General features: G+C 58.1%; 5 protein-coding genes across 5 annotated transcripts; all 5 read right to left on the bottom strand.

Moving 5' to 3' along the window:
- Positions 1-205: 205 nt before the first annotated feature.
- PSEUBRA_001042 (uncharacterized protein) lies at positions 206-1,969 on the bottom strand (the record flags this gene model as incomplete). The annotated part of the gene is made up of 1 exon (XM_059464523.1): positions 206-1,969. One exon carries the CDS (start codon positions 1,967-1,969, stop codon positions 206-208), a length of 1,764 nt encoding a protein of 587 aa, XP_059320865.1.
- A 1,418-nt stretch (positions 1,970-3,387) lies between these two features.
- PSEUBRA_001043 (Ankyrin repeat-containing domain protein) lies at positions 3,388-8,037 on the bottom strand (the record flags this gene model as incomplete). Its single annotated transcript, XM_016434344.1, has 1 exon — positions 3,388-8,037. One exon carries the CDS (start codon positions 8,035-8,037, stop codon positions 3,388-3,390), a length of 4,650 nt encoding a protein of 1,549 aa, XP_016294088.1.
- A 1,931-nt stretch (positions 8,038-9,968) lies between these two features.
- PSEUBRA_001044 (Mini-chromosome maintenance, DNA-dependent ATPase) lies at positions 9,969-12,167 on the bottom strand (the record flags this gene model as incomplete). The annotated part of the gene is made up of 1 exon (XM_016434345.1): positions 9,969-12,167. One exon carries the CDS (start codon positions 12,165-12,167, stop codon positions 9,969-9,971), a length of 2,199 nt encoding a protein of 732 aa, XP_016294089.1.
- Positions 12,168-12,951: 784 nt separating this feature from the next.
- On the bottom strand, positions 12,952-18,156 carry PSEUBRA_001045 (Ras-like guanine nucleotide exchange factor, N-terminal; the record flags this gene model as incomplete). Its single annotated transcript, XM_016434350.2, has 1 exon — positions 12,952-18,156. One exon carries the CDS (start codon positions 18,154-18,156, stop codon positions 12,952-12,954), a length of 5,205 nt encoding a protein of 1,734 aa, XP_016294090.2.
- Positions 18,157-19,268: 1,112 nt separating this feature from the next.
- PSEUBRA_001046 (Snf7) lies at positions 19,269-20,068 on the bottom strand (the record flags this gene model as incomplete). The annotated part of the gene is made up of 2 exons (XM_016434351.1): positions 19,269-19,771; positions 19,894-20,068. 2 exons carry the CDS (start codon positions 20,066-20,068, stop codon positions 19,269-19,271), a joined length of 678 nt encoding a protein of 225 aa, XP_016294091.1.
- Positions 20,069-21,151: the final 1,083 nt, after the last annotated feature.

The raw sequence follows: 21,151 nt of genomic DNA on the forward strand, positions 1-21,151 counted from the left end.
TGTTCCAAAGCTGTGGCGGCCTGGCTCTGCTTCCACCAGGCGGTGCGGCTGTCAAGCGGTGTGGGCTTCCGTCCAGGATTCCAACCAATGGCATTGTACACGTCTGTGACCATTTGACGCTGCACCAGAGTGGACTGCTTGGCGCCTTTGCCGCTGAGGAGCCGCTTCTCTTCTGCAATGGCCGCCATTGCCTCTGTATTGGCAATCACGGCGCCTCTGGAGAACGTGTGCGTGAGCAGCTGCTCATCACCGGCCGCTGCTGAGAACAGGTACTGTGCGTCCAGGTACCGGCTTGCTTCTGCCGCTGCTTGCGCCTGAACAACTGATGATGCTTGTACCGTGAGCTCCAGGCGGATCCCTTTTCCCAGATCTGATGGCGCTTCCCTGATACGCTCCTTCCACGCGTGCAGAGTCTCAATGNTTGTACCGTGAGCTCCAGGCGGATCCCTTTTCCCAGATCTGATGGCGCTTCCCTGATACGCTCCTTCCACGCGTGCAGAGTCTCAATGCGCTTCTTGATCACACCCACCGTCATGGGTTGGAAACCTTTACCGGCACCAGCAGCACCCGCCTTGAGCAGATGCGTCAGCTTGGAGTACGCCTTGAAGTGCATGAGACCGTCTGCACGCCTCTTCCACGTCAGCTCTACACCGCCATAGCCGCGTCCAACCTGCATTGCCAGTGGGTACTGTTTGTACCGTCCCTTACGCGTCCTGGGCGCTAGTGCTGTGACTCTGCCAGTGTACACGGTACGCCCAATGTCATACATGTTGGTGTGCTGTAGCGGGTGTTCTGCATGANTCCTGGGCGCTAGTGCTGTGACTCTGCCAGTGTACACGGTACGCCCAATGTCATACATGTTGGTGTGCTGTAGCGGGTGTTCTGCATGATGTGCTGGATCCATGAACCGCTCAATGGGCACCTTGATGCCAAATGCAGACATGTGGACGCTTTGGCAGCCTATGTCTTGCAGCGCTTCCACCAATATGGCGCTGTCAATGCGCAGCTCTCCGTATGTGAGCGTGGTGGGATGCGGTGATGCCAGCAGTGTGGCGTGCTGTGGTGCTTGACGGAGACGTTCAATGAGCGGAAGCTTGTGTTTCGGTTCAAAGCTGAGACGGCACTTGGATTCCGCAAAGAAGACCCAGTTCTTGTACATGTCCAGGTCCCGTGATTCTGGTGCGTGTGCAACCAGCGCCATATAGCAGCCCGGTGGGTGGATGAGCAGCAGTGTGGCAGGAGAGACAGTGACGGAGTAGAAGTCCACATCTGTTGTGCTCTCCACATCCCAGTTGTTGATTGGCGTGCAGGGAGGTGCCGGTGGCAGACGCGTACCAGTGTCTGCAGCAGACGCAAGAAGCATGCTTGGCGGCTCCACTGGCAGTTCTGGCTCACTGCCTCCCAGCCAAATCACAATGCCGTCTGCTGGTATGTCCTCTTGGTGGCGGTCTCCTGCATCTGACGGTGGTGCTGGCTCTTCTGCTGGCAAGTCAGGAAGCGTTGGACCGTCCACATCAGATACTGGGCTGAGTGACCGCTCACTTGGAGAGCCTGGACTTGCAGGACCGCTGTCTGGCTGAACAAGCGGTAGATCTTCCTGGTCTTGAGCCGTGTTGCCGCTGTCTGACTGTGGCATGCCTTGTGCAGGTGATGCGGCCTGGCTCTGAGATTCTGGAGACGGTGGTACCTGAAATTGCAATATTGGTTCTGCTGCTACCATGTTTGCTACCGTGTTGGGCTGCGTCTCTAGTGGCGTTGGTGGCAGCACCGCCTGGCAGTGCCGGATGCCCTGATGCTTCCTCAGCGCCACTGCATTCAACACTACCTGACCGCAGCTGCACGCCACCAGACCACAAGCTGCTGCTGCATCTTGTGTGACGTGAACACCAGAGTGCGCCTTGCAGATGTGGTTAGTGATGTTGGTGATGGCGTAGCTGAAGGCGCACACCGGACAGTTGACGGTGGTCATCTTGAGATTGGAACGTCTGTGTGGTGGACAGGTGATGTGCAACCGTACAGGCAGCTTCACTTTGTATCAGACCGTCTTCCAACTTGAAGCTGACCGTCTTGCTGATCTGTAGCAGACCGTCTTGCCTTTGTATCAGACCGTCTTGCTGCTTGTATCAGACCGTCTTGCTGATGGTGCCGTCCGCCTGCCAGTTGGAAATTGCCAGGAAATTCAAAATGAATACAACGCGTCTCCAATTTTGTAGCTGACCGTCTTCCTGCCATTTCAAATTTGGGACTTGAAATTTCAAATGGACCGTCTTGCCAGGCGGTTGATGCGCCAACATCATTCTGTTCCGCCCATCAAACCCTAACCCAGTCCTGTGTCAGACGGCACAGACAGTGATGTAGCAGCAACACAGTTTGTATTGCCGCTGCGTGACTGTGTGACCGTAGAGAGTGAAATGAAGTGATCGCTGATGGCAAAGACAACGTTAGAGACGTGATATGTGAAGTAGAGTGGATGAGGTCCAGCCTCATCCTACTCGAGCAAGCGTGATGTATATAAAGAGGCCTCTGGCCCTGCCTGGTTCTCCTGCCGGCACAGCTAGCCTAAACCGGCCCATTGTTTACCTGCACGACCTGCGTGTGTGCCTGGTCACGCCCCCATCCGGCCCTGGCGGTCATCCTGCCGTCTGGGGTGGTGCCTGTGTCCAGTCCTGCCCCGGGTGATCTCCTGCGAAGCTTCTTGGAGTGATCCTTGATAGCGGCTAGCCGTCTCTAGAGAAGCTAACTCGAGTTTGGCCCGAGCCGGGCTTGCATTGCCGAAGTTGTGAGTTCGGCAATGACCCATACCTCTCGAGCGAACCCATAACAACATCCTGAGTAGCTGACCGTCAGTGTCATTGAAGAGGTGGTGGTGCAGCACGGTGCGCATGCAGAACTCCAGACTGGCAATGATGGAGGTGGCAGCGCTGACGGCTTTGGGCATGCCTTCTCTGTCCACGCACATGTGCATGAAGAGACGCACCAGCATCAGCTTGTCTGTCTGATGCTATATGCTCTCATCAACAACAACAGCGTACCCAAGCAGCATCAAGCTGAAGCAACAGAGTGAAGAAAGAAAGCATTGTAGAAAGGGTAGTGAGGATGTGTGCACCTGCAGATCCTCAGCTTGCTAGACTTAAGGCTAAAAGTTCAACTTGCAAGACTTGAGGCTCAAATCTCCAAATCTCAAGACTCAAAATTCTAAGATTTGCGCAGCGCGAAATCTGGATTTTTAAGAAAGCTCATCAGCGACGGACAGACAGACTTCTTACGATGCGGTGGGGGCAAAGTGAAAGCAAACATCCGATTGAGCAACGATTCAAACAACAATGGCAGTGACAAGAATGACAACTTAGTGCGTGACTGATGGAATGCTGCGATAACAGAGGCGCATCAAGCCTCTCGAATGCGTCCGACGGCGGGCAAGTCTAGGTAACTCATGAGGTCGGCGTAGCTGAAGATGCTGGAGCTCTTTGAAAAGAGAACGACGATGGCGGCGACGAGCAACACAGGAATCCAGAACCATACGAGCATGGCGTCGTCGCGCAAATGCAGCTGACCTTTGCGACGACGTGCGACCGCTGCGGAAGGAGCGTGAGCTGGCGCTTTGCCCTTTCCGGCTTGGCCCGTCGATGCAGGGACGGCCTTCGAAGCGTGAGTGGACGTCGAGCTCGAAGGCGTGCTAAAGACCTCGCTGCTGGACTGAGCTGGGCGTCGGCGTGTCGATGGCCTGCGGGATGGACCGGCAGTGGGAGTGTTGCTCTGCGAAATCGATTCGTCAGCAATGTCGGTCGGCGAGGATGCGTCCTTCGCGTTGGTGGACTGCGTCAATAGATCTTGACTTTCGCCTGCAGCAACTGACTCGTAAGCGGGCGGCGGCGTGTAGAGCGGATTGAGACCCCAGGCGCCTTCCTCGACAATGTTCTTCCACAGAGTGAGGAACCCGCCCCGCTCATCCTGGTCCCAGCCTTGCTCGGCCTTGGGACTGGTAGCAGCGACCTCCTTGACGTTGGTCATCTCTTCCGACCGCTGTGCACCGGACCAAGGCATCAAGCCCGAAGCAGCCGGCAACGCGAGATGGAAGACGCTGATGGCAGGCATCGCTGGCATGGCGGGCATGTGCAGCTGAGAGAACCTGTGAGCGACTGTCTGAGGAAGGAAGGCTCGATTCATCCAGTCGGCTCCCGTATCGCCTGCCTTGGTCAGCCAGGACTTGGTGGCACCCGCGTCCAGCACAGCTCCCTTCTTCGAGTCGTCCTCCTTTGCTTCGGCCTTCTTGGCGCTCTCCTCGGCGAGACGAGCATCGGCAGCTTTCAAGACCGCTTTCTCGTCGATGATGGGCGTTGGCAGAGAGTCCAATGCCTCGCGAGCTTCTGTGTCGTCATCTGCAGCCGAGACCTGGCCTCGATGGGGCAGGTCATAGGCATCGTCGCCACTCACCGAGCAGCTGTCGTCGCTGTACTCGTCAAAGCTGGTGCTGACGTTGTCGTCGTCGACGTCCGACTGGCTGGCGTCGCTACCGATCTCGTCCGAAACGATGTCCTCGTCCTCGTCATCGTACAAGAGGCTCGTAGCTGCATGGGACGTGAGTCGGCGAGTCTGCCAATGTCCGGTGCGCGCCGTGTTGTCGAGCATCCTCTCTACGTCCTCCTGATCCTGATTGCGAGCCTGGTCAATAGCGTAGAGACCGTGAACATCGGCAACGTCGTCTCGCGCACCTGCTCTCAGGAGCATACGGGCAATGGTGACCCGACCTTGGATGGCGGCAAAGTGGAGTGCAGTCACACCGTTGTGATCACGAGCATCCAGCGGGCAGCCTCGGCGGATGAGCGCGTCGACGAGTCGATGGAAGCCCATGAGCGTAGCGAGATGGAGCAGGGTGTGGCCTTGCTTGTTGGCGAGACGGATTGCATCGACTCGGGGTTCTGCGTGCTCGATGTCGCTGACATCGGTATCGAGAAGCGAGAGGAATTGCACCAGGGTATCTTGGAAGCTCGAGCTCTGCGATCGACCAGTGAAGAACCCAGCAACGGCATCACGAGCTTCTGCGTGACCGACGCCGCCGCCGCTGCTGCCTCCACTGGTGAAGGTGGGAGGCAAACCCGGCTGCTGGCCGCCGCCCGAGCCGACGACGCGCATGGCCACTTCGCGCGCAGAACGCATCTGCCCGGTCATCTGCAGACCAACGACCTGCAAGGCGAGCTCCATGAGAGCACGATCGGTGGTGTCGATGTAGGTAAAGAGCTGCAGAGGACCGTTGACTGGAGGCGGTTGGACTGCCATCCCAGGAGTCTTGACGCTGACAACGACCGGACCCGGGCTGGAGCTCGGTGGCAAGAGACAGACGAGCGTGTTGCTGGCCCAGACCTTGGTGTTGGCGGCTGGAACGTCGCCAAAGACGCAGGTGACACCTTCAGTGAAGTTCTCTCCCAAGACAGTGACCTCGATACCGCCACTGGTGGGACCTTCGCCTGGAATCAGTTTGGAAATCTTTGGCAAAGGAGCCTGCTCGATGGACGGGTTCGGCCCGGAAGGAGAAAGTTGTGCAAAGCTGGGCGTCGAAGCAGCACCAGGGCTCGGCTGAGGTCGAAGATGAGGAGGGAGTGCTGCGGCCGCGGCCATTGCCATGAGCTGAGCAAAATCGACACCACTCGAGACGCCAGCTTGCGCGTTGCGGAAGAATTGCTCGAGGTCAAAGTTGGGCAGACTCGCGAGATTGGTCTGCAGAGACGTAGGCGAGAGGGAGCCTTGCGCGAGCTGGGCTTGCAACTGAGGTGGCATGGGTGAGATTTGCATCGGCTGCTGCATGGGCTGCATCGTCCCAGCCCCGACCATACCTGCTGGTTGCGGAGAGCCGCCACCGACGCTCGAAGCATCGCCGGGTGTCTTGGTGCCTGTGCTGGTGCTGTTGCTGCGGCCCAAATCTGTCATGGCTGTGCCTGCAGTAGCAAATGCATTCCAGAAGTCGGTCGAGCTGAAGTCGACGCCGTTGCCGGCAGGTGCAGGGGAGGTGGCGTTCACAGAAGGCGTGTTCTGACCCGTTCCCGAGTATGGCGTCATGTTGAGGTCCTTGCCCGAGGTGTTGCGACGACGTCGGTTGCCATCGTACGGCTTGGACCTTTCCTTCCTCTGTTTGGCTGGTGCATCTGCGCTGAAGCTGCCGTTGGGAGTGGCGCTGCCGCTTGCCGAAGTGGCTGCACTGATCGAATCATCATACTGCTGCTGAGACTGCAGCAACGAAGGGCTTCGTGCGCTGCTGCCGTTGACTTGCTTGATGATGCCGAGCGAAGCGGGTGCTGAAGGCGATGCTGCGTTGGAGGCCGCCCCCGCAGCGGCAGCTGCTTGAGCCGCTTGGCCCATCGACTTGTGATCATCTGTGATCATGATGGGAGGAGTCGAGCCGGTGGCAATCAAGCGCCCCTGCCAATCTCGCATGGTGAAGATGACGCAAAAGCCGGTCTTCTCCTTGTGATGTCGGCAGTAGCACGTGATGCGAGTCGGGAGGACAGCCTCGCCCTCTTCGAAATCGACGTAGTCACCACAATTGAAGAGCACAACTCGCTTCTTCTCCTCTTCCTCCATTCGAGCCTGCGTCCTGGCGACAGCGTCGGGGGCGGAAGGGTCGATACCCAGAGTCCTCATCTCTTCTTCGGAAGGCTGGCTTTCGGAAGGCGTTTTGGGATCCTTCTTTCGGTGCGCGCGCTTGCGCTCCCTCTGACGACAGCCTTTGCAGACGTGGACGCGGTCGTGGGGCGGCGTTGCATTGACGACAGTCGCGTCGACAAAGAGCGTCTTCTCCGGAGGCACATCTGTCTTTTGGTACTTTTTCGACTTGCGCTTTGTGCCGCTGAGAGGTGGAAGCTTGATGTGGGTAAACGAGCCGATGCGTTCCCACCCGCCAGCAGGGGTGGTCTTGGGCCGGACCAACTCGATCCTCATTCGAATCTGCGTCTCGACGCGCGACTTGGCCCCATGCATGGGCACTCCGTTGATGTGAACCTGGAGGTCCTTGAGACCTTCGCGATTGGGGCGAACGACTTCAAAGGCTGAGTATCCCAGATCCGCATCGAGGTTGTTGCTGTGCACAGCCGTCTGCGAGCCCGTGCGTCGCGTTGCTGCTGTTGAAGAAGAGCCGGGTTGCTTCTTGGGCTCGGATGACTCGCCCGAATTGCGTCGAGACGAAGAAGCGCTCGCATTGCCGTTGGCGATGCCGTTTGCCTTTGGTGTTCGCGTCGCGCTGGGTTTGGTGGGTGCTGAAGGCGGCATCATGGCGGAAGACGAAGCAGCGGGGATGTTCATAGCTGCGAAGGCATTGTTGTTGTGGGCGATGTTGACAGGGAACGGTTCGGACTTGACAGCAGGCGAGCCGAACGAGCCAGCTTGAACAAAGGAGTCGAACATGGCTTCGTCGTTGTCTCCCGCCTTTGCTGTCCATGCCACATGACCGTCCGAGTCCTCGCCGCTACCAGCAAAGCTCATGGTGCCAGGTGTTGCAGTGTCATGCGGGGCTGAGCCCGTCTTGGTGTCGGAGCTACCGGGACTGTCGCCGACGATGGTCTGTGATGCACTCGAGAAGCTGGGCATGGCGTTGTGGGACGATGCGGGCGAGTGAATCGAAGTGGGTGAAAAACCATGGTCGGTGCCTGAGGCAGAGTCCATGTCCATCGAAAGATCCGCTTCGTTCTGCGAGCCCAGGTTGGCAAAGTTGCCATTCCAGCCGGCAAAGGTCATGTCGTGGAAACCTGGTTTGAGGTGTTGCTCGGAATGGACGGTGAAGCTGTTGGGGAGCGACTCTGGATACTCGCCCCAGACGGTTGCTCCGGTGGATTGCGAGTCCGAGATAGCAGAGGTGTCTACTTTGCTGTGGTGAGAGGCACCGAGACGAGCCCGGCTCGTGGCCGTGGCCGAAGCCTCGTCTTCGCCCGTGGAGTCGCTCGAGGAAGGACTGCTTGTGTTGGTAAGGCTCGGGGGCGAGGTGGAATGGGAGCCTGATGATGTGCTGAACTGAGTCTTCCGCGATGCGCTGGCAAAACTGGTGGTCATGGCCGTCGTGCGCGCGGTGGCTGAATCAAAGCAATGTCTGGTAGATGTACTGATTCTGGACTCTGCGTGATCTCTGCAGATGGACGCTTCCTCGTTGCTCTGCTACGTACGCGGTGTCGAGATGGGGCAAACGCGGTCGAATGAGTGGCTTTCCGTTGCGAAGACTGCTTTCGGTCGAGCAAGATGTAGTGAAAGACGCTCGGCGCCTTTGGCAGCCTTTAAGACCCGGGACTGATGGATGAAGCACAGCCTGTCTGTGCACGTGGCCTCGAGGTGTCGAGTGACTGCGGTCGGAGAGGATGGTGCTGGAAGCTGGAACGAGTGCTGATGTGGTTTGTGCCTCGCCTCCTTCAAAAAATGGTGATGGTCGGAGAGAGTGTCGAGGATGGTGATGATGAGGACAACGCGATAAGTTGCGACTCGCAGTGGAAAAGTGCAAAGCGTGCTGGACTGAGCCTTTTGGCACACGGGACAGCTCACGAGGAAGGAAGGCGACAAGGCAGGGTTGGAGAGAGAGAAAGGACAGCCGAGCGAGATAGAGCGCACACTGTGCTGTGCTGCGCCCGGATGAACCAGCAGAAAGTGACACACACGCCGCCGATTTCCCTTTTTCCCTCTTTTTTCTTTTTCTTTTCTTTTCTCTTCGAGGAGGGTGCACTGTGGCAGCGAAACGTGGCTCAGAAGGAGAGGAAAGCGAGCAACCACTCGTTGCGGTGAGGATTTGTCACTTTAAATTCAAGTCTCGCAATTGAACCATTACAAAGCGTGTGGGGAACTTAAAGCACCATTGGGCTGCTGGTGCAGTACGTCGAGGCTATGCTTGCTCTTCGACGTCGTCGCTCGAGATCGCCTTCGACCGTCGAAAGAAGCTGAAGCAGACAAGCTTGACATGCATGAGCCTCGCCGTCGAGTTCCACATCGACGCAGAGCGGATCTTTAGAGCCATGTTCGACACAGGTCTGGGTGGAAGAAGTGGGCGAGGAGGTGTGCCATTCGGCTGGTCGCTGCAAGGTTGCATCGCGTGTCGCTTGAGACAGCACTCGACGGCAGCGAAATGCGTGTCGAAACAATGAGAGAGCCATACAATTTGACTGGGAAGCCCGCAAGCCTGCAGATGAGATGCAGTAAGCCATCAGGCGACGTGCTGCATTTCGCTCAGGTTGACCAAGCGATTCTGCCCACGATTGAGGTTGCTACGAGACGTTGCGACGAGACTCGACCGACGCCAGCCAGGCGCAGCAGATAACAGGCTGTGCTCGCAATCTGTGACTTCGGAACGCCTTCCCGGACGTGCAGAGAACGAGCAAGCAAGCGGAAAGGGCCCAGTATCGAGCAGGGCGTCGCTTCCTCGCCTTCGAAACTTTGGGGTAAGGAGGACCCTGAGGCTAGCGGAGAAATCTCTGTCCATTCGAGGCTTGCGAAGCGGCAGGGCAAAATGTTGGGCGCTGGCTCGCTCGCGTGTTTTTCCTTTTTGCGAGAGTCGCATTCTTGACCCGGCCTAACAAACCGAGGTTGCTCCTTTTTCCCTAAATCAGACAGCCACCACGACGACCACCATTGCTGCATGAGGAACGCCAACTCCGGAGTTCAACCGAGGGTGCTCCACCATCCTGGTCGACGCCTCCTTGTCTCGCCACGTCTTATCTTTGGAGACTATTCGGAGACTAACAGCGCGTGGGCTGCCTTGCAGCGTGGCGTATCCGCGTACAGCCCGCATCGTTTTGCCGGACGGTTGCTTTTGGATGGAGTAGGCCGTTGCTCGGCACAGTGCGGCAGACAAAGATTCGGTCTGGATCGAGACAGGGACGGATGAAATTGAGCAACAATGCGACCAGTAACATGAGAAAGACCTACAGATACAAGAGAGATTGGTATGAAGTGGTACAGGACAGCCAAGCGATGACGACAAGAAAAGACCACACGCCCCCGACTCAGACACCAGTACGTGTCAGAGCCTTGCGCTGGTTCGAGAAACGAATCACATCACGCTTCTCGAGGATGAACAGCGTCCTCTCGAGCGCGTGGTTGGTGTAGCCCTGGCTCTCGACAAACTCGTGGCGCAGCTTGGCATAGCTCGTGCTCCAGCCGATGGGCAGACGTCGACGGATCTCGCGTTCCAGCTTCTGGCACTCTTCAGCGAGCTCGCCGCGCGTCATGCCTTCCACGTTGCCCGCCTGCACCGCGTCCATGGTCGACGAGCGAAACAGACGCATCGCCTCGTCCACGTGCTCCTCGCCCACCGTCGGCGAGAGCGTCACCTTGGCCAGAGACTCCGAAATTCGAATGATGGCTTCCAGCTGACGCACCGTGATGGGGATCGACGAGCGCTCGTCATTGTCGCGCTCCACCTGCGCCACCTGCTTGCGCAGCGCCACAAAGTGCGACGAGAGCTTCTCGGCCGCCTCGGTCGACAGACGCGGTGCGCACCGCGCCTTGGTGAACGAGATGTAGCGCTTCATCTGCTCAATGTCAAACTCGCCCGTCGCCGCGGCGTCGTTGGCACGGTTCATGTGGATGTTCATGACGTGCTTGGCCATGGTGCGGTCGCGCTGCTCGTTGTGCTCGTCCTTGACGATAAAGATCATGTCGAATCGCGACAATACTGTCGTCTGGAAGTCGATGTTCTCGCCGGGCGACTTCATGTCGTCGTAGCGACCAAAGATCGGGTTGGCTGCCGCCAGCACCGAAGTACGCGTGTTGAGGATGGTGGTGATGCCCGCTTTGGCGATCGAGATGGTCTGCTGCTCCATCGATTCGTGAATGGCCACACGGTCCTCGTCACGCATCTTGTCGAACTCGTCGATACACACCACACCGCCGTCGGCCAGCACCATGGCACCGCCTTCAAGGTAGAACTCGCGCGTCTGCGCATCGCGCTGCACCGAGGCGGTCAAACCAGCAGCTGACGAGCCCTTGCCCGAGGTGTAGACAGCAATCGGTGAGACCTTTTCCACGAACTTGAGCAGCTGCGACTTGGCAGTTCCGGGGTCACCGAGCATGAGCACGTTGATGTCGCCACGCAATCGCATCCCGTCGGGCAGCACCTTTTTCGATCCGCCGAAAAGTAGACAGGCGATCGCCTTCTTGATGTCCTGGTTGCCAAAGATACTTGGCGCGATGCTTGCCGAAAACTTTTCGTAGAGATCTCTTGTCCTTGAGAGACGAGCAAACTCCTCTTCCTCCTCGGCGGAGAACATGCGGGCCATGCCGCGTCCACCTGCGCCTTCTGCGTCGATTTCCAGACCCACGACCCGCAGGTAAGGTGTGCGCAGCGCAATGGCACCTGCCTTGGAGCCGCCTTTGCCACCCTTGGTGCTGTTGAAGGTCGAGTAGATACCGGTTGCGATGATGCGCGATCCGGGCACGACACGACCGCAGAGCGCACGGTCGACCGACATGAGCATGTGACGGGGCAGCTCTCCGACGGGCACCATGTCCGGTGCCTCCTGCAGCTTGACGGTCTGGTTGTCGACGAAGCGGCACTTGTCGTGGAGGATGACAAAAGGATCTGTGGAGCATCGAGGTGATGTGGGGTCCATCTTGGCCGAGTCGCAGTATCGTGGCAAGGTGAAGCCGCCAAAGCCAGAGACGACGGGGAGAGGCTTGGTGGTGCGGCAGTCTCGGCACATGATCTGCAGGTGTGTTGCGCGTGAAGAGAGGGTGGTGGTGCCAATGACGATACCGGGAACTCGAACAAGGTGCGAGATGCTATCGGCATGCAAGTCGCGCATAGGCGTGAGGTTGGCATGACTACGGAGGGTCACCTGGCAGTCAGGTGCCTCTGGACGTTGCTCATCACGGGTGACGACTGGATGCAAGATCGCTCGTGCCGCTCGCTTGACAGCTGACTCGAAAAGGGGAAGGATGTCGGAGGGGTTGTCGCGCAGTGCTTGTGCGAGATCGTTGCTCCAGAGCTGCACGTGTTCGAGCTGGACCTCGAGGACGTATTGCTTGGCGAGGAGGTTAGCACGGAGACGATCACGGTAGATGTAGTCGCTGCCTGTGCGGAACGTCTGAACAAAGTTGAAGAGCGTCTGCTCGGTCTGCGCAGGGGCATCAGGAGCGCGAGATGCTTCTGAGCCAGGCAGAGCCTGAGCGGAATAGACACGACCCGAGTCGAAGCCCGACATGGTTGGCTGTGTTACTGTGAGGATGTGGTATCGAGCGACGTTCGGGGACCTGTCCTGCTAAGGGATGATTTGTGCCGATGGCGGAGCGTGAGAGTGGCCAGTGCTACCGTGATGTGTCTTGTCTATGGCTTCTTGTCAAGATGCGTACTTCGAAGTCGAATGATGAGCAGATAGGATATGGCGATGGAAGATATGGTAAGTGGAGAAGAGGAGTTGTGAGCTCGTTCGATGGCTTCTCTTGGCCTTCTCTTGTCCGTCGATGTCTCTGCTTGCTGCGCTTCTCGCTGACCCTTTGTTGTTCTGCGAGTGTCTGCGTCTGCTCAGATACTCAGTCGAAACCAACTCGCAGAAGCGCACTCTTCGCATCTGCAATTAACACGAAAGACAAATCTCTCAGACCGCGACGCGTTCTCTCATTTACGCCACGAGCATTTTTCGATTCTGCCAGAGGCGCGCCTCTGAGACGCGCTGGCCGTGCGACTGGCCTCGTCTCAAACGCCTGCAACCTCTCGCCCGAAAAATGCTGTCAGTCTCTTTGTATCGGCTTCTGTGTCGACGGTAGACGACTCTCGTTTCAACGGCATAGCGTAGTCGTCAGATGTGAGCGACCACAATTCAGGCAAAAGACGCACATCGTCTGGATAAAGGTATATTGATGTGGCATATGTTCACTGAAGCGTGGAACTGATACAGTGATTGGGTGGGCCGGCTGTGATCCTTCTCTAGAGCCTATCCGGCTCCAGCTGGTCACAGCGGGTATAGTGGATTGCTGCGACCTAGCCCTTCAAGGCTCAATCATATGGCTCAGCCGAGCCAGCAGCTCGCCGGGCAGACATCGCAGCTTCAAGCAACGCACGTAAGCGCCCTTCTCCGCCTCGAACACGGCCGCGTAGTTCTTGGCCGCGTTCTGGAATGCAGAGATTTGGCGGATCACCTCGGCGACGTTGCGGAACTTGAGCATGTTGACCAGCGGCTCAAGTTGTACGCCTGGAGGCAGGGGAGCCAAGTCGGCAAATGCGTGAGGGTTCGCAGGGTATAGTCGCACCTTGCCATCGGCGGCCAAAGTGGTGGTGGTGGCGGCCATCGTCGGCGACGTGGGATCCAAAAGGGTCGGCATCGAATCGTACTGCATCAGGTCCGAGACGAATAGGCCAAAGAAAGGAATGCAGCCTCGCGTCGGCGCGCTCTGAGCCGCTTCGGTAGCCATAGAGCCTGCGCTCGAGGCACCGGGACCGCTCTCGCCCGCACTGCTCTCGGCCAGCTGCAGCATGGCATTGCGCAGATGACGGAAGTTGTGACGAGGTCCGACGAACGAGTTGAGGTCTCGCCACATGCGCATCTCGAAGTAGCCGACCCGGCTCCACGTTCGACGCAGCCTCTGGACCCATGGCGTGCTGAGGCCAAAGATGATCTGCGCCAGCGAGGCAAAGTTGGACTGCAAATAGCACTTCCAGGCTACGCGGATCAGCTTGCAGATGACCGCGGCGCGCTCCTCGAGATTGTGCGTGAGAACGATTTCGCTGGCCACCCAGTTCGAGGTGAGATTGAAGCGTGCGACAATGGCTTCGACGGCACGTTCGTGGTATACTTCGCCTTGACGCTGGGCCTCGAGACGGTCGCGCACACGATCGCGGTAGAACGCCTCCCAGTCAGTCACCTCGGCGCCATAGCGACGTTCGCGCCATCTCGGGGAAGCTAGCTCGTCCCACGAGACCGATCGCAGCAACTCTGCTTCAATCAAGCACATCTGACGCGCCACCGATTCGGTCCGGTAGGACAGCAAGAAGGAGCGATGGGAGGGGAGGGGAGCTGCCAAGCCAGCCTTGGGAGACAAAAGACGACCGGGGACTGGTTGCGGTGTCTTTGTCGGAGACGCAGCTTGTCTCGAGGCATGGATCGCTGCAGATCGCTGCGCAGGAGTGGCGTCTATCCCAGCGGCGTCAAGCGGCCTAGACGACGAGAAAGCTTCCGCGGAAGGCTGCTGCGATTCCTCTTGAGGCACTGTAGCCTGGCTACGCTCTTCGTGCTCGCCAGACTCGGATGCAGAGCTGCCGTCTTGCAAATCCAGGAACGAAGCCTGTGGCCGAATGCGTGGCTGGTGATGGGCCATCGGCTTGGCATGCTTCTGGAGTGACCCGTCCACAGAAAGGTCGCAGGGATGGACAGAGGCGATGGAAGCGGCATCTTCGACATCGGCAAGTGAACCGCCCGTCAGCGAGGACGACCACGTGCGATCGCCCTGTGAACGCAGAGATGCTTGGCTGCGGCGCGTGACGACGCTGTCCTGACTGTCTCCGAGAGCGTCCTTCTTCGCATTGCGCGCCATGGATCGTTGCCACATGCGCTCGACTCGCTTCGCCTTTGCCTTCTGACGATCTTCGTCGATGATACCCTCGAGTCGAAGCAAAGCCGCTTCGACGCCACCAGGTTCTTCGTCGTCGCTTTCGATGTCGTCGAGTCGGAACCCTTTGACAAGCTCGTAGCCTTGCAAGGCCTCGTCCGGGTCCAGCATCTCGGACTGCACGGTGGTGATGACGGGCGGTGCTGCCGGCGCAGCCAGGTGCATGGAACCGAGCTGGCCAGGGAGAAAGAGCGCGCTGTCGACGCTGACCCCGCGAGCGTGACCGTGGCTGAAAGAACCCATCTGGAGGCGATGCGGGGCGCCCGGGTGTCGGAACATGGAGGATGCCATCGAATCGACGCTCTCGCGGCCAGACTGGAGCTGCTGATGTGGCTCGAGGTCCTTGATCGTGTTCGCCTGGCGCAGGTCTCTGGCTCCTGGCAGACGCCTGAGCGCTTTCCTGACGGCAAAGTCATCCTCGTCGCTGGAGAGGTCGATATCGTCAATCTGCACAATTCGTGGGGCGCCATTGCTCAGGACCGAGTCGCGCGTGGAAGGTCCTCGACGGACTGAAGTTCTCGTCATCGGAGCTGACTCTTGCGAGGATTGCTCGACAGGCATGCGCGACACGGACCTGAGCGTCTGCTCGCTAGTCGCATGATGGAGGTGGTCCTCGCCCTCTGCTTTGGCTCGAACCAGCGAGCTGAGAGGTTGCATGCGCGTCGAGTCCAGTCTGAGGGCGTCATGACCGTGCGTCGCAGTCGAGAAGTCCGATCCGGCATGCTCTCGTTGGCCAATACCAATGCCAAGACCGTGCGCGCTCTGGTGGCCATGCGATGCGTGCTGATCTGAGAGCACCGTGAGGTCAATGGAGCTGGCTGGGGTCGAGCGGTTGGTGGACGCGCCTGCTAGACTGGGCGTCTCCTCTTGGCCAGTGCTGTCCTCGGATGCTTGACTGGCCAAGCCTTCCTCTTCTTCGTCTGCCTCTTCCGTCCGCGGGAGCGGCCGCTGCTGGGGAATCCTCGACATACGTGAAGCTGCCAACGACTGTCGCCTGGCTTGCTCAGCAGCAAAGTACTGCAAAAGACTGTCGAGACCTCCTTTCGCAAAGAGCAGGTCGCTGCACTCCTCTGCTTCGCTGTCAAGCTCGGGATGACTGTCCATGCCCATTCCTCGAGCTCCAATCGCGCGCTTGAATTTGGAAAGACGACCGACGGTGTGGACGACCGCACGAGACCATGCATTGGACGTGTGCGGCAGCGCAAAGGGTGACGAGCTCGCAGCCGGGGCCTGGGATCGCGACTGCTGCAGCGAGGAAGGTGCAAGCGTGTGCCGATGCGACACGAGCACAGACTCTGCGGAGGCCTTCTGCGCGGCAGCAAGCATCGCATCCGACGGATCGCCTCGTGCTTCGCCAGATGATCGCTGACTGTGCTGAGTCGGAGGCGATCGGATCTGAGGAGAGTCGAGCGAGCTCTGATCTTCGTTGAAGTCGAGATCGACGTCTTCGGTGATGGACGATCCTGACACGGAGCTTGTCATTCCAACCTCCTTGTCCGACCTGGTGCTCGAAGAAGTGCCGCCGCCTGGATCGGAATCATGGGACGATGAGCCGAAAGTGGAAACGCTGCTAGTCTTCGTATCGACTACGCGACCGGCATCGTGCAACAGGAGACCGCCCACACCAGACTGAGAATAAGTCTCTTTGAGTCCCCGGACAATCTTACGCAGGCTGTTGACGATGTTGAGATCTGCGGGTCGTTTTGTGACACGCTCGTCCTTTGCAATGGAGTTGAGCCAGGTGGCGAGACGTTGTCGGAGAGCGCGATCGGGAAGGAAGTCGAAGTCAAAGTGATGCTGCAGCCAGTGCTTGAGGACAACGTAGGTGCGAACTCGCACGATGCGACGGCGCGCTTCGTCTTCAACTGAACTCGGCTGCGATACTGCCCACTCAAAGCGGAGTATGAGCAGCTCGAGCAGATCCGCAGGGGTCATGAACTCGCGGTACGTGTAGAAGAAGTCTCGACGCAGATCGAGGTCGATCTCGGCGGTCAGCTCAGCGACAAGGCGCGCTGCGGAGGCAGCCAGCAGCATGGCTTTGCCTTTGGTCGACGATGCCGCATTTGCAGGCGGGACAGATGCAGAGGAATCGTCGTTGGCAGTAGAACGATCGCCAAAAGGCAGAGGGCTCCTACGCTTTCGACGCTTGGTGGTGAATGTGGGTGATTTGTTGGCGGGCGAGGCATGCTCGGAGCTCTGTTCTTCGTCCGTCTGGCCAAAGCGGTTGCTGACGAGGAAAGTGCCATCATTCTTCTCGCTGCGAACAGCCCAGACAGCAAATCTTTGATCATCGCCTGGCGCAGCGGATGTAGGTAGTGCCTGTGCTTGCTCGATGAGACTGGCTGGGTGAGCTGACGTGTCGAACTCTGCCTCAGAATGGACAGGTGGCGATGCTGGCCCCACGCTGCGCTTTCGTGCCTGCGGATGTCCGTGCTGAGGATGAGACGGCATGAGCGATGGACGCTGGTAGCACTGCATGACGTCGAAAATGAGGAACTTGTTGTCGTAGCTGGTTGCACCGGAAGCCTCCTTGCGCAAGAAAGGATGCATGTCGGATGGATAGCACTCGATGTCGATTTGGTTGTCCTCTGTGGCGCGAGTGGTGGTGTCGGATGCATTGGACTCGAAGGATTGCGCCTCTCTGAGTTGGTGCAAACGAGGCGAGCGGAAAAGCGAGTCAGAGCTGAGCTGAGGCAATTGCAGCTGAGGTGGCGGGGATGGATGAAGTGAAGAAGGTCCCAACGATCCGCTTGGGGATCGAGGTGACTGAGCGTCGGCCTGCGCGTCTGCCCACAACTCGGCTTGTCCGAGTCCAAGAACTGCTCCGAGCACATCGCCTTCCGAGATGTGATCAGTACCGAGGCGATTGGCATAAGCACCGTTGATAGGCGTGCTGCCGGTACGGGCCATGCTCTCGCCATTGCTGCCGAAAGCGAATGTAGACGAAGAGGCCAACGGCAGAGCTCGAACTGGCAAACGAGCATCGCCTGGATAGCGAGTAGCTGATTTCGAAGAGGAGGAGGAAGCCGAAGGTGCCGCAGCGGAGGGCCCAGCACCTGCACCACTCAGCTTGAAGGAAGCCAAGCCTGCCGACGCTTTGCGACGCAGAACAGGAATCGATCTCGAGTGTTTCAGACTGAGATTGCCCGTCTTGCGGAAGAGTCCGCTAGCGAGGGTGCCCTTTGGTGCGAGCTGATGTGAATCTGCTGAGTCCAAGGCTGACTGGGAGACGATGGCACCAGAAGAGCTGGAGCGAGGCATCACAGCCATGTCGGCGGCACCGACTTTGGTAGATGGTGAGGGAACAGGCTGACGCGAGCGGAATCGGAAGATGACACGGCCTGTGTCGAGGAATGCAGCTGTGATGTGAAAGGGCGTCTCCAAGCCAAAGTCATGGTCGGCGGGATATCCGTTGGCTTCGGCGGTGACAGCATCACGGATGGTCTCCAACAAGCGGAGCGGGATCCCTTGCTGCACGGCGAGGATCTTGACTGCGTTCCAGTTGGTCGTTTCGACGTCGAGGCAGGATGACGTACTATCGCCAGGCGCCATCGGTCTTGCTGACGAGCTGGCTATCGATGTGCTCATGCTGAGCAGTCAATGGTCGTTGGATACTTGGCGATATCCTTCACAGGCGCATGTCGGGCAGCATCTGGAACGGGATCTGGGTATCGTTTGGCGTAGCGCTGCTGCCTGTCTCGGTACGATGGCAGCCTGCTGGTTCTGCGAAGGCCTTGTATTGGACGTCGCGTTGTTGCTGTATGGATACGACGAGACACTGGAGAAGGCCGTCCGGAGATCAAGGTATGGAGAAATAGACCGGAGCAGAGGGTATCGAAGCGCGAGAAGGTGGTCGTGAAAGGTCGTGAGGTGATGCCAGCATCAGCTGTATCTAGGGGTATCAAGCTGTGCTCGATGAGGGCGGCAGGTATATGGTCGAGGTGAAGAGAAGGATGCGCGAGTAGGGAAGATGGAGCCAGTACCAAGGCAAGAAGTCGTTCGCGATGTGAAACGCGGAAACGTCAGGAGAACCAAGGCAAGACACGCTCCATGCAAGCAGGCAGCTACAGAAGGCAGCCAGGCAGGCAGGGGCGCAGTCGCACTCCAGAGGGGTCCAGAATCTCAGAAATTTGGATTTTTAGGCTTTCGGGAAAGGGTGCGTTCACTGCCCACCGTCCTCCATCCATCCAGCCGTCTCAGCAGAGACCCTCTGACAAGGTGCCTCGGCTGCACAGTGCCTGCTGACAGGCAGATTTGCCCTGCATGGAGATGGGCGAGCAGACCTGAGAGCCGCCGCCGTGCCGTAAACTGTTCTTAGCGTCTTGACTTTTTGCTGGCTCACGTTGACGAGCGAGCGTCAAGCATCGAGGTTCGGTTGTAGTGTCCCTTCTTCCGAGCCTCGAGGCTGAGTTGAGCGGACACCATTCGTTTTCCCGCCATTGGCCTTCCACGACATAGCAAGCGATGCCGCAACCGTAGGAGGGCGGGAGAGTCAGCTGCATACGGTGGGTCAAGGCCCAGCCTTGCCGGCGTTTTGGTCCAAGCGATGGCTGATCACGTGTCGACACGCCCGAGACGGTGGATGATTGCGTGACGATTCGATCAAAGAGCTGCAGACGTAACGAACATGACAACAGTGACAGGAAAGATTCGGGCCAGACGGTGCCAGGCGATGTATCAAGTCTGGAAGGCTGCCACGTCTACATGGCAAGCTCGGCCTGTAGCGCACGCAGCTCGGCATCGTCATCGTCTTCCACCACAGCCTGTTTGCGCTCCGGCCCATTCGAGATGCGTGATGGTCCTGCTGATGTGGCCACCGCGGGCGTGTGCAGAGGCACCGAGTCGGCGCCCACCAACCTCTCGTTCAGCTCATCCTGCTCCAGCTCCTCCAGCTCGTTCTTGAGCTCGTCCTCGTCAATATCGTGGCCCATGCCCACGGGGTTCGAGATGGCATCCGAGATCTCGTTGGTGAGATCCATCTGCTCGCGAATCGAGTCCATTGTCGAGTCCACCTTGTCGATATTCAAGCTGCCGTGGATCGTCTTGAGAGCGTCTGCACCCTTGCGCATCGCCGTCATGGTCTCGAGGTTCATGTTGGCGCTCTCGATGGCGTTGACCTGCGTTTCGAGCGTCATCCGTGTGCCCGCGATGCGATCGAGCTCATTCTCGTATGCCTTCTTTTGCCGCAGAGCCGCTTGCGCCGCTGTTGGAGTGACAAGTTGACGGATGAGACAGTGTGGGCAAGGGATCAGAACCAGACATTAGTATGACGATTTCGAGGGCAATGTCTGGGTTCAACAGTCGAGAAAGAGTATGAATACGCACCTCGCTTATTTGTGGTCACATTGGCCTTTGCTTTCTTGAGCTCGTCTTCGATCTTCTTGTTGAGGTGCTCCTCCTTCTTCTCGAGCATCAACAGCTGCGTTCGCAGCCCCACTATCGCATCTCGCGCCGAGTTCTTGTTGTCCTTCTTGGAAAAGTATCCAAGCCAGCCCGACATTTTGGTAGCAGTGGTGGTAGACGATGTACGGTCGATGGGAGTTTGCGGGATCTCGTCGTTGATTCCGCGGCTGGGTCAGAAGTGCGCTGATCTAGCTATGCCGGTTCCTGAGTAGCAGTAGACTGATACACGGTTCCGAGAGCGAGGGACTGCTTTCTCCGCAGCGTGGATGGAAATGCGCAATAGAGACACTGATAAGGACCAACTGGCGGATGTGATCGGCAGCGTGACGTCCTGTCAATGTGTGCGCGATGTGTCGATGGATGAGCTGTGGGTGACCCGTGTGCGATGCTTGTAGGATGGACAGTGACGGATGGACAGTGATGATGGAGATGGATGAGACGAGGTTCGAGTGTGGAGAAAAGTGAGTCAAGGTGTTGCAATCTCACCTCTGCTCAGAGAGAGCGCCCTGATCAACCTAGCCGATCTGTGTTGTTTCAAGGGTCGAAAAGGGTCAAAATCGCGACCTGGGCTGAGCTGTGCTGGGGACTGCCCGTTTTGGTGGAGGACTGAGCTTCAAGCTCCGTGCAGGCTGTGACGCGCCCAAAGCCTTTACACGCACGATGATGAGATCTGTTCGCAGAATGCACGAAGAATATCCGTCTTTGTGAGACCGTAACATGGAACAAAGACGTTTTTTGGGATAAGGCGTCGACCACTTTCACAGTGCCTTGACTGCCGTGGAGTCGCACAAAATGACGTCGTACAAACCCCTTGAAACCATGTCTACGAACCTCAAGACGGCAAGTCAATCTTCTTGTCTGAGTGGCAACCGTGTTCGTTGCTGGACCGCTGTTCCGGTCCGTCGAGGTGGTAACTGATTTTAAGGTCGTATCGTGTGCGGGGGAACAATGGCGTTGCCCAGATGGTTCCCGCCGCCCCTGTCCATTGCTGCCCCGAACGCCAGTCCGTCGGTTGAGGTGGAAACTTGCGTTCGGGATCCGCGCTGAGACGCTGCTCGAGATATTGCCGGCCACCTATTGTACGTAGCTGTCAGGCACGCTATATAATGTCAGAAGATCTGGACGGAGGATGATCTGCATTCGTTATCTCTGTTTCTTCCATCCCTCTCTCCGTTGCCTC

Source organism: Kalmanozyma brasiliensis, assembly GCF_000497045.1.
Source record: "Kalmanozyma brasiliensis GHG001 unplaced genomic scaffold PSEUBRA_SCAF12, whole genome shotgun sequence".
NCBI lineage: Eukaryota > Fungi > Basidiomycota > Ustilaginomycetes > Ustilaginales > Kalmanozyma > Kalmanozyma brasiliensis.